Here is a 14337-nt window from a genome sequence, read left to right as displayed (position 1 = left end):
ATTACACCACATCGGACTTTGTTGGGGAAGATTCACCATCTTTGACTACATAAACCAGTTAAAGCTATTGATGTTCTTCATATCATGCCGGAGCGGACCAAAAATAGTTCGCCTTGCCCTCTATCTACCCAATGGATTGATCATTAGGATGATCAGCCATGGACCGGGCCTATCCAAATGTGTAATTATATGGAGCTACGTGATTAACACCTGGAAGGTTCGTAGTATTTCGCGTTGAATCCTGACCTGTGCATATATATATCCGTTGCCGCTGGACGAGCGGCCGCAGGGCAATCCCAATGATGATTGGGTCGAAGAGCACAAAATTCAACACCGTAGATACCCACAGCATTGCACACAACCCAGAAGAGCAGACAGTGGCCAGAAACCATCGAGGCCAGAGCAGCTGTGAGGTTAGCTCGGTGTATCGCCGAAGGCATTGAACGCCCGATGAAAGCTAGCCACCGAAGAACAGCCACGTGCATCGCTGACAAAGCCCCATACTGACTCCCAATCGAAAATGGGAAGGAAATGGAAAACAGAGACTGTACCACAGTACCGAGATCTAAACGATGTATTATATAGTGATATGTACAAAAGTCCACGCCGCATCGCAGCAGGACGACCCGGAAGTCAACGCCTCCAATGTATATACCCAACGATTCGAGCGATCTTTCCGCTGCAACCGCTCGACGATGCAAAAGACCAATGCTATACTCTCTAGAAATTCGATCATGACCATCCCTGCCTCTATCCCTGATGCACAAAGGCGTCACCGTCGCGGTAAGAACCAACCCGGTTAGATACGTGCCTTTATCGAATCGGGAAGAAACCGGTCTTCGAACCTGCGCATCAGTTTATTGGTCTGCTCAGCCAAACTGAGAGTCAAGATCTACAAAACGTGTGAGCAGTGGAGCACTAAGTCGTGAAGCCTAGCCTCGACATGCGGGGATTTACTCACAGTGTGAGGCAAGATACGAGCCAGGTGGGCGAAGTAGCCCTTGTAGATCGCAAGTACTCCCTCCTTTCGGATGGTTTTGAAGAGGCAATCAAATGCTCCCTTGTAGAGATCACCAGTCTGATTGTACATTCTGGACATAACCGTGTCTGTTGATAGAATTAGCTGGCCCACATTCGAACAATGACCAATGACCAATTGTACGTACCGGGAGGGTGCATGACACAGCAGACCACGAAGCCAGATGCCGTACTACTGGCTAGGTGAAGGGCTGGACCATCCTCCATTCCCAGGTGCTTCACCAAGCGTCGCTTTGCAAAGAAATAAGTGGGAAGCTGGACAGAGCTGCCGAACCCAGTGCGAACCATAGCCGCTCCAACACCCCGGTAGAGTCCGCCAACGCCTTCAGACGTGTAAATCTTTCGCAGACCATCAAAGGAGTTTCGATATTTGTGCTGCGTGCCGACGGGAAGGAAGGGAGAATAAGACTGCAACCGAGTTTTCACGAGGAAGAAAGGAGATCCAGCTGCTGCACCGATGATACCTGACGCGGCTCCCGAGAAGACATTGATACCCAGGGACTGAACTTGCGGATCATTATAGACAGCGGTTGTGATACCCTTGCGCAGCGGCTCATAGAAGCCTAAACGACAGCCGTTGAGCAAAATTTGGTAGATGTACTAAGTTATCCCCCGTCAGCACCCAAGATCCAGCTACTGTGTAAAGACCACATACAGCGGAGCCGATTCCCCGGAACAGCCCGCGGGGACCTTCGTTTTGCAGAATGACCTTAACTCCATGGAGGACGCCCTTATATTTCTTGACCGCTTCGCTTTTCGCCTGAAGTTCTCCCTGTAGCTGTAACCTGGAAATCGAGAGAAAGTCAGCCCCGTCAATCAAAGCGGATAAGAGGAAAAAGCATACCGAATCTTCACAGTCTCAAAACTATGAGTGACCGTTACCGCTCCGCATGCTGCAATACCTCCAGCAATGAACGCCCTTCAAAGCAATTGTGTCTCATCAGCACAAAATATCACCATGGAACTAAACAACCAAATGTTGGCGCATACCCTGTTGTTGTCGACATAACAACTGACAAATGATCACTGCAAGCAGCCGAGTCTTATTGAACAAAGGAAGGAGATAGCAGAGTCGAGATGGTTGCTAGAAAGGAGAAATCAAAAAGAAAGACTGCAACAATGGCACAGTAGTTTCGGGGACCCTAAGTTTTGTCAGAAACAAGGCGTCCCTCCTGCTTCTAGGTCACCTACTGGTGAGGAATAATGTCAGATTATAGTGACCAACTCAGTCATGGTCGCAATCCAGCCCGAATCTGAGATGTATTGCGGCGAAGAGATCAATTCCCCGTTGCTGATTGGCCGCATTGCTGCCAATGCCTCCGATCATCGGATCGGCATCCCTTAGCCGCCGGAGCGGATCAACTAGTCCTCCGCTTAGCGTCGGTTAAACGCGCCAAATCCCCATAAGGGAAGCAAGCGCGCGTTCCTCCCCAATTTCGCAAGCTCCCCGCATCAAACCAATCTGTTGCTAGCATTGAGGATCAGCAGGGACACAAGGCGACCAGAGGACGGATTCGCAGGACACGGAGGAGGATTGCTAGGTTGGCTGAATATCCTTGCTTTATCCTCTCTGGGTTTATGACGACCAATTTGCGGTAATACCAAGCCATAAATCATGTCGGAAGCCCAGCAGCAACCCCAGCAGCAGTCGCTGCAGTCGCAACCTCAGGCTCCGATGCAGACTCAAAAAGTGTCTGATATAATTCGTAGCTTTCGTCCTGCAAAGGTTAGTCTATGGCTCTCTTCTCGATTGATCCATTGGTCTGACTGTCTCCATGTCGAGAGTATAGGCCTTCAAAGGATCGAAGCAAGAACCCTCCAACTATGTAACATCCTTGGATTTCGATGATCAAGGCGACTACCTGGTGGCTTCAGGCGACGATGAGACCATTCAGGTTTTCGACATCAAAGAGGGTAAATCTACCAAATCAGTCCCTAGCAAAAAGTATGGTGCCCATCTAGCGAGGTTCACGCACCATTCTCGTCAAATCCTTCATGCGAGCACGAAGGTCGATGGTATGTCTATCGAGAAGGTCTCACTGGGCTCGTTTGTCCGGACTCACATTTGAACAGATTCTCTTCGACTACTGGACCTTCACAATGAGGGCTATGTGCGTTATTTCTCCGGTCATACCGACAAAGTCACTTGCTTGGCTCTCTCTCCTGGCAGCGACGCCTTTATCTCATGCTCAAAGGATGACACTGTTGCGCTCTGGGATCTTAGCTCGAGGAATGCGCAGGGGAAGTTGAAATTGGCCACGCCTTACCTCGTTGCCTTCGATCCCTCTGCTTCCGTGATCGCTATTGCCTCGCAATCTACCTCGTCCGTCCTTCTATACGATTTCCGCAACTATGACAAGGCTCCGTTTTCCACCTTCGATCTTGCGCCGTACGAAGAAAGGTACACGCCTTCTACACGTGGAAGAGCGTGGACTCGCCTTGAATTCTCAAACGATGGAAAACACTTGATGCTCGGGACGGACTTTCATGGGCATTTCATCCTTGACGCCTTTGAAGGCAATATGAAGGCTTTTCTGCTCGGCAAGAACGGATCCCCTGGCAGAGCAGCTCCTGTCTCAACAACCGGAAAACCACTTGGTCAAGGAGATGCATGCTTTACCCCGGACGGACGATATGTTCTGGGGGGCTCCGGAGACCACTCAGATGTTCTCGTATGGGATATGCAACAGACACCGGATGCCAACTCCCTCCTGCAGCCTATGACCAGATTACCAAACCGTGGTCGGACCGCCATACTAGAATATAATCCACGGTATAACATGCTTGCTACTGCCGATAAGGAGGTGGTCTTTTGGCTTCCAGAAGAAAATTCTAGGTCGGCTGAAAAATAAGACTATGCGTTTTGATCCAATTCGGATCGACGGGAAAAGAAGTCTAGCTATCATCCGGTCAGATCAAACCAAGGACATGAGTGGATTGCTGCTGCGGGTTATCCTCCCTCCAACAATCCTTTTCCTGGTCTGTTGAGTGATTCTACGTTTTTCGATCTTTGTCTTTCCCTGCCAAGCTTCTGGCAGTGTCACAAACCCACACCAGAGGCCCCTCCAAGCCTTCATCGCCATTCCTATGTTCCTCGATGGTGGTCTCAATTTGTTTGACCACAGTGCGATTGCTCGATATGGTCGTGACTCCTGTGGACCACCCATACATAAACACACTGTAGTTGATATCGGACAGAATCTTTGCGACTTTGCGGGATACCGGAGGGAGAGCCCTCGCCGATTCAATAGCGGATTTGGATTCCACCGTTCTGATTGGTATTTTCCAGCCAGATGGTACTTCATAATCCGACAATTCCTGGAACTTTTCAAGAAGAGACGTCGTGTCACAGTCATTGAAGGGTGCATCACCCATCAATAACTGGGTCCTTTTTCTCTCGGCATCCGTTCCGATAGTATCAACTATCTCCCGCATTCTCCTCGCAGCTTCCTCCGTGCAGACCAAGTCATGCGCGGCCATCGCCGGCCAAAGCTCTGTGGGCAGCAATGGCCGCTGCTTTTCTACCTCGACCTGCCTAAAAATGGCTTTATGATGGAAGGGAGAAAGGGTTACGGTTTTGTAATGCGACAAATCTGAAACCAGGGCAAGCAGCAGAGTACAGTCCACATTTAAAGTGGAAGTAAATCGCTTGAAGGGGCTGGGAAGCAATTGAGACAGTTTCCCTTCCTTGACAGCAGCATGCTCAGGACCTTCTGCATCCTCCGTGTGCGCTCTGGCTATATCCCCTCCACAAATCACTGTGATACCATAGCTTCGAATCACTTTCAATAAATCATCGATCTCAGGACTTTCCCCCTCCTCAATTTTTGGAATTACGAATCGCAGCCGAGGATGTTTATACCTGATTCGCATAGCATTGGCAGCTTTTCTCATATCGCGCGCCAACTTGATCAGCTCGACCTCATCATCGTCGTCATCGTCGCTGTCGTCGTGGTCGTTGTCGTAATTTCGTAAAACGGTCCTAGCCTCCCCATCACCTTCGTCTTCCGAATCCGCCTCCCACCCTTTCTTGGCCATCTCGAATAGAAGACGAGTTTCGGAAATCGTCGAGACCTTCACCCATTCTTCACCATCATCTGCGATGATATCGACAAAGACGCTCTTGCGCTTGTCTTGACTGGGCTTCTTCTTCGTCTGATTCTCCTCAGATCCCTTTCCGCCATGTTGTGCACCGCCATCCCAGTAGAACCGCTTCCCGAAAGCAACCAAACCAGTGCACGTATTCTTAGCAACGTTCCAAACAGCCTCGTAGAAGGGTAGATTCGACGACCGCAAGGCATGCAGAAGTCGCAGCTCGACCTCATCATCATGCGATTCTGTTTCTGCATCCGCCGTAGCAGACACCGCGTGCACCTTTTTGGAAAGTTTCTCGAGCATGCGCAATTCGGATAGAACGTTGGATCGGAGCGACCGGACCTCGACCAGTTGGGGGTTGCGCAGGTTGCGGTTGAGCATAGACTGGAGGGTATCTATTTCGCTGAGGAGACGGCGGCATTTGTTCACGAGGGAGGTCGCGAGGGCGCGACTGCTTTCGGTGTCGGATTTATCTTGAATGTCATCTTTGGCGGTATCTCTTGGATTGTCAAAGGTTTGACTGCTTGGGTCATTGTTGTGCATGGCTGGCAGCCAGGCGATAAGGTGAGCGAAAATGAGTCCGAGGCGGGATGCTATGACGGCTGTGGTAGGTAAAGTAGACACAAGGCGGAATGCCAGGTGCGCCAGAGTGCTGCGCTTATTACATCTCTAGTGCAGATTTTCGGCTGGGTAATCGAACATACATCTCATTAACATGTAGATAGCATATACACATAAATTCAATTAATCCATCACTGGAGCAGTAGGAAGTTAGGGCCATTCTAAAAATACACCAATAGGCCAAACGCCATCAAATGCCTGCAGAGTTGAAACCAAACGGAAAGATCCTTAGAAGATCGAACCTTCAAGTTCCCGAGAATTGATATAAAGATGGTTTTGATGCCACTTCTGAACACAATGATAGAGAACACATATGCATTCACAATTGGTCATTGCCTGGTTTGAGATAAGACTTCGGCTCCTCCGCTATGAGCCAATTAGTCCGATTTATGGGCCGTGAGCCTCTGCCGCTCGCTCGAGTTTCGTGGTGACTCGTCCTCGTCCTCAGACCATTTGTCACCATCCTCACCTACAGCGAAGATCGTCTCACCATCAAGAGAGTCTCGCTGGCGCGGAGCAGATGGAACAGGTTTAGGAGGTACCGGTGACAGCTCACGGCGTGTTGCGGAGGCGGAATTTCCTTCTGGGCCGATAAACGCCTCTTCATCGTCCAGTCCACTATTGAAAGATCGAATCTCGAACCCGTCATCGTCTTGTGCAAGCTACAGTCGATGTTAGTATGCATTCATTGGGTGCCATGGAAGCTTTGTCCAGATCATACCTCGTCACTCATTGCGAACCGCCTGTTGTTCGCAGTAGGCCGCCAGAGATAGGCAACGAACCCAATATCGAACAAGTACACAAGGTTGAGCCAACCATCAAGCACAAACCATCTGGTCTTCCAATGCTCTGGCACAAAGCTTGCTTCGCTACGACCAGCAAAAGCAAATGAGTTGATGAAAAAGAAGCCGAAGATCACGATGATGCTGCCCAAAATACACCACCAGAGCTTCTTGTACATCATTGCTTTGACCTTCTGCTTTCGGTCGATCAGATCCTTCATGGTAGCGTTCAAGGAGTTTAGTGTCCACACATAGAACGCAGTCAGTGTACCAGCAAGTGGGAGCACGATGAGGAGCACCAGTGGCCCAGCGCTGTCGGGTGTAATTGATAGACTTGCGACAGCATAGATGACGCCAAAAACGAAGTGGGTGATGGCCAGAACACGGACATAGATCATGGTCCGGCCCAAAGAGGGCTTGACCACGCCGTATCCCATGCAAACGATGAGCAAAAGGAAGAAGGAGAAAGAATTGCGTCCCGCATTCAGGACAGCAACGATTACCATCAGCACCTTTGCACCGATATTCAAACCGTGCCGATTCTGGAAATCTGCTATTGGTTAGGGACCTGGACGACAAATTGAACTTCAGCGGATGTGCGACGGGTGATTTACCATAAAAGCCCCAGGTCATCAATTGCTCCACAATCAAAAAGACCAAGATGGCGGTGATGTAGTTTTGCACCGGCACTGCAATCATCAGTAATTGAGCGCCATTCAGTCGAAGGTTTCTACTCACAAATGTCATGACGATTCTGAACGTAGAGGAATGCCCAAAATCTGTGTTAAGCCCATCAGTACCCCTAGAACTTGGGAATGACCTCATGAACCGGCGACCTACACTCCAATGACCGCATAGACAATAGTCAAACCACCGTAGAAGGGAAGTTTTGCAATTTGAGCAGCCGGAAGTTCACCGTATGCGTTCCTGAACTCAACCGCGGCTTTGTAATCCTTCCCGGAATATCCATAGGTGCTGACGCAATAGAAGCCGGTCTTCTTAATAGGGTAATTGATTGCGGCTGGGTTATTCAGATGTACCGCCTGAGATACGATAGGGAATTTGGATGCTTCGCTCGCGTTGGCGGCCAGAATGAAGGAACCTGTTTGATCTTCTTCGCATAGTTTCGCCTCGACGCTGGCCTGGTCGCAAATGGTCTCTTTCACCTATATGGACATGTGTAAGCGAGGGAACGTCAGCTGCGCGGCGATACTGAGTAGGCATACTTCAGGATCATCGGATACGGATCTCCCGATCAGATTCTCGTCGCTCCATTCGAAAATCACGACACTGACAAGAGGATCGCTATCGCCCGCTTCGTTATCTTTGACGAATACCGTCTCGATATATGGATCGACGCTTCCACCCCACGCCTTGCGACTATACATCCCTGAACATCGCTGTCGGTGGGCGTCGTCTTGTGTCTAGTAAAATGATTTTGTTAGATTTCGGGAGGAATAGTGTCGATTTTATGCGCACCAATTCAACTTCATTTGCAAGAACTCGTCCTGCCAGAGCGGCAGTCAAGCATAGTGTCTGGAGCCAGTGCTTCATGGTGGTCACAAAGAACAGCCGTACTAGGCTTCCAAGTACCCAAAAGGAGAGTCTATGCGCGACCGCAGACCATCCGACGGCAAGCAAGACTTGCAATTATGTTTCGGTTTATCAGATATTGTTCAGAAGGCTGTCGATTGAGCCTCCCTAGGACAGGTGAATCCGTGATAGTATCGCAGCTTGAAAGTATCAGAGTTGAAGCTTACCTGTAAGGAAGTACGTATGGGCTGTCGCGGGCTGTGGCTAGGTATACTGGAACCGGGGAAGCCGCGTGGTGACGGTCCCACCAATCAAACTGTGCCCGCGGCGGCACCGCCATTAGGTTTCTGCCTTTCATGCGAAATTTCTCGTCGATAGCCATCGCAAACGGAGACATTCCAAGCCAAGCTAGGCAAGCAGCAGCAAAATGCCGGGAAAGCAGCTGTCAGATCCCTGCGTTGACTGCAATGATGCGGAGGCTATATTGACGCTGCGTACCCGCCGTCTTTGCAAGTATGTGGCTTCGAAAGATTTTGGTGGCGGGGACGAAATGACTGACCGAATTATCTTCATTTAGGACTTGCTATGCAAGATTCGTGAATTTCAAAGTGTTCAAGCGTATGGAGAACTACCGTCTTCGGAGAAACATGCCTAGAACCGGACCATGCAAGCTGCTCCTGCCTCTATCCTGTGGCATCTCCTCTTCTGTGTTGTTGCACGTACTGAATGCTCAAATCCAACATGAACTCGCCAAGTCGCATCCCTCACCAGGCTTCGATCTCCATGTCCTTGTCATCGAACCTTCTTCTGTTTCTGCTTCTAGTCCATCGTACGATGAAGACTTTAAATTGCTGCAGCAGACGTTTCCTCTGCATTCTTTTACTCGGATCCCGCTTCACAGTATCTTCGAGCTGGATCCCGATCTTCAGGAAGTCATTCCTCAATTTTCCAAGGACGGCTTTGCCGATGATACCGGATTATCTGAAAAAGAGCGTCTTGATGCTTTCCGTGCCTCGATTGCGACTCCTACGTCCAAGGTTGATGTCGACTACATCCTGATCACCAGACTTGTTGTTGCATTCGCGAAGAAAATGGAGTGCAGAGGAGTGTTATGGGGAGACTCAGATACCAGGCTCGCCGCGAAGACACTTGCCAATGTCGCCAAGGGACGCGGTTCGTCTTTGACATGGCAAGTGTGTGATGGAATGTCACCGTTTGGTGTAGAGTTCAACTTTCCACTTCGGGACTTGTTCAAAGCTGAGGTGCATAACTACGCTAGTTTCTTCCCTGAACTGACCAGAATTATCATCCCCGACGAGCCATCATCGGACAATGTACTTACGAAGAACTTGTCCATTGATGAGCTGATGATGCGTTACGTCCAGACACAGGGTGAGAAGTATCCCGGTGTTATGGCCAATGTGACTAGGACTGCAAGTAAGCTTCAAGCTTCCTTGGTCCCTGCCAATGTGCCTCAATGTAGCTTCTGTGGCGCTTTCATGCTGAATTCCGGCAATAATGGTGCTGCTGACACTACTGGTGCCAATCGAGCACTCGAATTATGCTACGCATGCACTAGGTCGCGGCCTGAATTGACCTGCTAATGGGTGGCTTTTTGGAACCACGGATGACACTGCATTGCTTTGGCAAAACATAAAGACACTAGCACCAACTAAGAGGGGGTATACTCTTCTCTTCATCTCCCACGGGACTTTGAGTTGTTCACGACTCCAGTCTCCAAGTCAGCTGCTCGATGCGATGATCCACCAAACCATCCTTTCCGCGGCCGGTCGCCCTGCGAATATTTGGCAGGCTCAGGCCTAGCAGGTCCCGCTTGTGCCTGGCTCTCGTATCTAGGCGGTTCGTCCAAGGCACTCTCGTCATATCTGTCGAATTCCTCCGGCAGGCTGGTATCAACGACACCATCTGGAGTTCTCCTTTGCGCCTTAAGCGCCTTCGCCCCCTTTCCCCGCAAGTGCTTTTCCAAGATGACAGCGTTTCTTGAGTTGCACTTGTACACAGCGTCCGCGACGTCCCCTACGAATGGGACCAGACCGATAACGAAGTCGATCAGCACGTTGATCATCATCATCATCCTGAGGCGTGCTGGTAAACCTCCGTCAATCTCCTCGCAGTTCTTTACGACCATCATGGCGAGTGCGGTATCGCCGACGTCACCGAGACTGAGAAAGATTACGAGCATCAGTGTCAGGTTCAACATTCTGTGCGATTACGGAACTCACAATGGAATCAGCGCAATAACACTGCCCCAGCCAAAGCGAATGCCGCAGAGATTGAATAGGCAGTAGTCTAGTCTGTACGCCCTGCGTTTCACCTGGGTGAGGACTCTCTGATCATTCTCAGAGAGGCCAGGAGGAATTGCCTTGCGTCTCTTCTGCGTCTTCTTGCCGAAGGCTCGGTAGAGTCGCGAAGCCGGAACTTCCTCGAAATAAGGATCCTGGACAAGACCCTGTATCAGTCACCATGCACAGAAATGCCATCAAATTGTTGATCTTTCACGATGAGCTTACCTCTTGGCCGAAATGGTTCCTCGCCGATTCCGCTAAAATTCTCTTGCCGACCAAGGACGCCAGAGCACCCGACATGGCTTCTTCTGAGTCGATAAGTGGAACGAACAATACCTAGAACGAGAGTTAATACAGAAATAGGAGATTTGACAAGGATCCGATCGATCTGACCAAAGTTACTTTCGTGAGGCGTAAAGATTCCAGAGAGCTCTTAGAATCTTTGTATTTGGGTATGCCTCTCAGACTGAGTCGGACAAAGATCAAATAATATAATGTTCTAAATAAATTAAGCTTTTCAAAATTTGACGTAGCAGGTCACAGATGGCGTGGCATAAGCAGGTTTTTTGAGCTAAGCTGTTGAATAGTATCTGTCAATCAGCACTTGTCGGTGCCAAAGCGCTGTCTACTCCGTACCTGTCTCTATTTCCCCCCCTTGGTTCATATGAATGCCAGAGACGTCATCCCGTCCTTAATAATAATAATAGCAGAGACAATCATCACGTTTTCTTTCCCTGATTTGATCCGCACGCCACATAGCCACAGATGTGGCGCTACTACCGAGCCATGAACATCTACTATTGGATGACTGCGCCACAAATCACCTACCTAGGTAGTACCTATTCTTCTTCCAGCTCAGCAGTTGCTCTCTCTCAGGCTCTCTTCCTTGTGATTGTCGCCCAACACTCGATTATCACAGAACGAGTGAACGCACTCAACCTCCGCCTCCCTTCACTATTTGTCGACTCGCTCGCTCTCAAGGTAGACAAACCATTGGTTTGCTCTCGCCACTACTTTCCATTTCCCCCTCAGCAACGCTACGCTTTAGGGCGGGCGCTTCTGCCAAGCACCCTACTGTGGTGTGCTGTTCTCCCCCTCCCTCCATTTCCGCCTCTCTCTCCGCGCCGCTGGTTTCGGAGAGACCTCATCACGCAGACAAAGGCTGTGTTGAAATGCTAGAAGACGTCGGACAGTATGACAGATACAAAGATGCAGCTGGAGGACTGTAAGTTTTCGTCTTCTCTCCGGTCGCTCAATGTATCGACGGCGACTGCAGTGATGGTAATGGTGATGTCGATGACAATGCTAAATGGTTGGACTCCCTGACATTAGGGCTGGATGACCTGTGTGTCCGCTTCATTATAAATTTACCTCGCGAAGAGCTGGAGTCCGTCGAACGAATCTGTTTTCAAGTGGAGGAGGCGCAATGGTTCTACGAGGATTTCATTCGGCCGTTGGACCCGGCGCTTCCCTCGTTGTCTCTGAAAGCTTTCGCGCTGCGCATCTTTCAGCATTGCCCACTGATGTCCCAGTGGTCCCACTACCATCATATTACGGCGTTCTCGGAGTTTCTGGCTTACAAGACTCGTGTGCCGGTGCGTGGTGCCATCCTGTTGAATCAGGATATGGATGAAGTGGTGCTGGTCAAGGGCTGGAAGAAGGGCGCCAATTGGAGTTTTCCCCGCGGTAAAATCAATAAGGATGAAAAGGATCTTGACTGCGCGATCCGGGAGGTCTACGAAGAGACTGGTTATGACGTTCGGGAGGCCGGGCTAGTGAAGGATGAAAAGGACGTTAAGTATATCGAGATCACCATGAGAGAACAGCACATGAGGTTATATGTGTTTCGCGGTGTGCCACAGGATGCTCACTTTGAACCTCGTACGCGGAAGGAAATCAGCAAAATTGAATGGTATAAGCTGTCGGAATTGCCAACATTGATGAAGAAGAGCAAGCCAAATGACGAGAATTTGGCGGTTGCAAATGCGAACAAGTTCTACATGGTTGCACCTTTCATGCACCCCCTCAAGAAATGGATCGCCCAACAACGGCGGCTTGACGCAAGGGCACAACCAGGCGGCGTCAGACAGCTGTCGCAGTTGGAAGGAGAAACGTCTATGGACGAGGCCTTTCAACCCGCCATCCACCATACACCGGCCAAGCATGCTGTTCCTAGTGATTTACCTGAAGTTACTTCCGCAGAGGATGCCTCTTCTCATCTCAAACGACTTCTCAAAATTCACTCAGCCTCTACGCAGGATCAGCTCCCTCCGACGCAGACTTCCGGTCCGGATGCTTCCAAGTCTAATGCTCTGTTGGAATTGTTAAGAAGCGGCTCCTCTGGCAAACCTACTCACCAGCCTTCTGCAAATGACCGGACATCACCCCCTAATGTCTTCCATGGGGTCATTCCCCCACCACATCAACCTCAACCTCTTTCGGCACCAAATTTCTTTCCAGGCTTCCCTCAGCAAGTTGCCTATTCTGGGCAACATGACAATCCATTGCAGATTCCCCGGCAACCACATCATGGCGCTCCTCTTTCACATTTGCCAGCACCCGCGCACTCGGTTGGGGTAGTGGGTCCCCACGCTGGTTATCATGGGGTATCACAATTTTCAAATCGTCACCCGTCCGAGTTGCACGTAGCCGCGCAGACTCATAGGCCAGCGCCAGCGCCAGCTCCATACCAGCGAACCGGCGATCCTCAATTCGGGCAGCCGGCACAAGCTCCCCAACTTCAAGGGGCAACTATACCACCGGCAAGCAGATTGCCTCCGCCTAAGCTTACGAGCCACTCATTAGCGCTGCTGAACGTTTTCAAAGACAATTCAATGAAAACGCCAAAGACAACGATCGCTAATTTGGCAACGCCCTCCGAGAAAATGTCATATGCCGAGCGCAAACCGTCGCAACATCAAGATCAATTGTTGAATCTCCTCAAGGGAGCTGCTCCTCCGGCGCCTGCCGAATTATCGGCCCAGCCTGTCTCTCCAGCTGCGAAACAGATTCTCCAACGGCCTCGCACCGATCCTAGCACTCCCAAGCGATCTGTCCCCAACACGCAAGTGACACCAAAGAGAGCTCCGCGCAATCCTACCAGTGCATCTGGGCCTCCGCCCGCCGTTCCTTCCGAGGCGGCTTTCAAGCAACCACCGAAGAAGAACCAGAACGGTTCAAACCGGAAAAACAAAGATCGACACACACAGCCTCTCGCGTCTCCCATTACTATATTGACCAGACCACAGTCGGACAAGAAGGAACCCTCGCCCACTCCAGCATCTTCTCAGTCTCCCAAGCCTTCCTCGTCAAGAGCTTCTTCTCAATCTCGTACCAACAGGATGAAGACCGCAGAGCCACAGAAGCCATTCCAGCCGCAGATACTACGTCGCTCGGATAATCAAAGCCTAGATAACATTTTACCTACGCGGAGTAAGGATGAGAACGGCGTAGGCCGGCAAGTGACTCCTCCATCTCTCAGCGCTGGGCAAGTGACGAAGCCTGCTCAGCAGCCTCAGCCAAACTTTGACCGCCGACCAAGCCAAACAGCTGCGCAGAAGGAGGCCCTCCTCTCGCTTTTTGGCAAGCGGCCTGTCTCTCCACTTAGCTCACCCGCTGGGAAACTCGATCTCCATACATCACTGACCAAACCATCGGCTGCTTCGTCGGCTGTCAGTCCGCTTTCGCCCAGTGGTCCTACCCCCGAAGTTGGCATTGAAACGCTGAACGCAAACAAGGTCTCATCTCCAGTCAATAAAGCTTTCCTGCTTGGATTCTTGGAAGGCGTGGCGAAGGGAAACAAATAAGTTGTTTAGGTCCGCGCTGATCTTCAACTATGAACCAACATGTAACTATGTCCTTCGAAAGGTGCACTCTGAACTAGTATTAATTGTATAATTCTGAACGACCTTTTTGTCCTTGATACTCAAATCTTGCACATCGGCTTCTTTCCTGTGTAGACC

At 50.3% G+C, this 14337-nt stretch overlaps 7 protein-coding genes across 7 annotated transcripts; 3 read left to right on the top strand and 4 right to left on the bottom strand.

Moving 5' to 3' along the window:
• Nucleotides 1–799: 799 nt before the first annotated feature.
• On the bottom strand, nt 800–2045 carry CDV56_104111 (putative mitochondrial oxaloacetate transporter (Oac); the record flags this gene model as incomplete). Its single annotated transcript, XM_026757730.1, has 6 exons — nt 800–892; nt 962–1107; nt 1167–1638; nt 1694–1823; nt 1883–1957; nt 2029–2045. The coding sequence occupies 6 exons, from the start codon at nt 2043–2045 to the stop codon at nt 800–802; spliced, it is 933 nt and encodes a 310-aa protein (XP_026613225.1).
• A 608-nt stretch (nt 2046–2653) lies between these two features.
• CDV56_103930 (WD-repeat containing protein SWD2) lies at nt 2654–3890 on the top strand (the record flags this gene model as incomplete). Its single annotated transcript, XM_026757549.1, has 3 exons — nt 2654–2764; nt 2829–3054; nt 3112–3890. The coding sequence occupies 3 exons, from the start codon at nt 2654–2656 to the stop codon at nt 3888–3890; spliced, it is 1116 nt and encodes a 371-aa protein (XP_026613224.1).
• Nucleotides 3891–4032: 142 nt separating this feature from the next.
• Nucleotides 4033–5676, bottom strand: CDV56_103741 (uncharacterized protein; the record flags this gene model as incomplete). Its single annotated transcript, XM_026757360.1, has 1 exon — nt 4033–5676. One exon carries the CDS (start codon nt 5674–5676, stop codon nt 4033–4035), a length of 1644 nt encoding a protein of 547 aa, XP_026613223.1.
• A 455-nt stretch (nt 5677–6131) lies between these two features.
• On the bottom strand, nt 6132–7924 carry CDV56_103507 (putative integral membrane protein (Ptm1); the record flags this gene model as incomplete). The annotated part of the gene is made up of 6 exons (XM_026757126.1): nt 6132–6416; nt 6476–7086; nt 7151–7225; nt 7275–7315; nt 7377–7702; nt 7763–7924. The coding sequence occupies 6 exons, from the start codon at nt 7922–7924 to the stop codon at nt 6132–6134; spliced, it is 1500 nt and encodes a 499-aa protein (XP_026613222.1).
• Nucleotides 7925–8496: 572 nt separating this feature from the next.
• NCS2 (uncharacterized protein) lies at nt 8497–9673 on the top strand (the record flags this gene model as incomplete). The annotated part of the gene is made up of 2 exons (XM_026756952.1): nt 8497–8582; nt 8647–9673. 2 exons carry the CDS (start codon nt 8497–8499, stop codon nt 9671–9673), a joined length of 1113 nt encoding a protein of 370 aa, XP_026613221.1.
• Nucleotides 9674–9765: 92 nt separating this feature from the next.
• On the bottom strand, nt 9766–10675 carry CDV56_103221 (DUF4112 domain-containing protein; the record flags this gene model as incomplete). The annotated part of the gene is made up of 3 exons (XM_026756840.1): nt 9766–10252; nt 10313–10539; nt 10601–10675. The coding sequence occupies 3 exons, from the start codon at nt 10673–10675 to the stop codon at nt 9766–9768; spliced, it is 789 nt and encodes a 262-aa protein (XP_026613220.1).
• An 872-nt stretch (nt 10676–11547) lies between these two features.
• CDV56_102805 (decapping enzyme complex catalytic subunit DCP2) lies at nt 11548–14181 on the top strand (the record flags this gene model as incomplete). The annotated part of the gene is made up of 2 exons (XM_026756424.1): nt 11548–11600; nt 11652–14181. The coding sequence occupies 2 exons, from the start codon at nt 11548–11550 to the stop codon at nt 14179–14181; spliced, it is 2583 nt and encodes an 860-aa protein (XP_026613219.1).
• Nucleotides 14182–14337: the final 156 nt, after the last annotated feature.

The sequence above is a fragment of the Aspergillus thermomutatus genome (genome assembly GCF_002237265.1).
Source record: "Aspergillus thermomutatus strain HMR AF 39 chromosome Unknown NODE_136, whole genome shotgun sequence".
NCBI classification, from domain to species: domain Eukaryota; kingdom Fungi; phylum Ascomycota; class Eurotiomycetes; order Eurotiales; family Aspergillaceae; genus Aspergillus; species Aspergillus thermomutatus.
The sequence above is the reverse complement of the archived record's forward strand: the minus strand, read 5'-3'. Positions and strand labels throughout refer to the sequence as shown.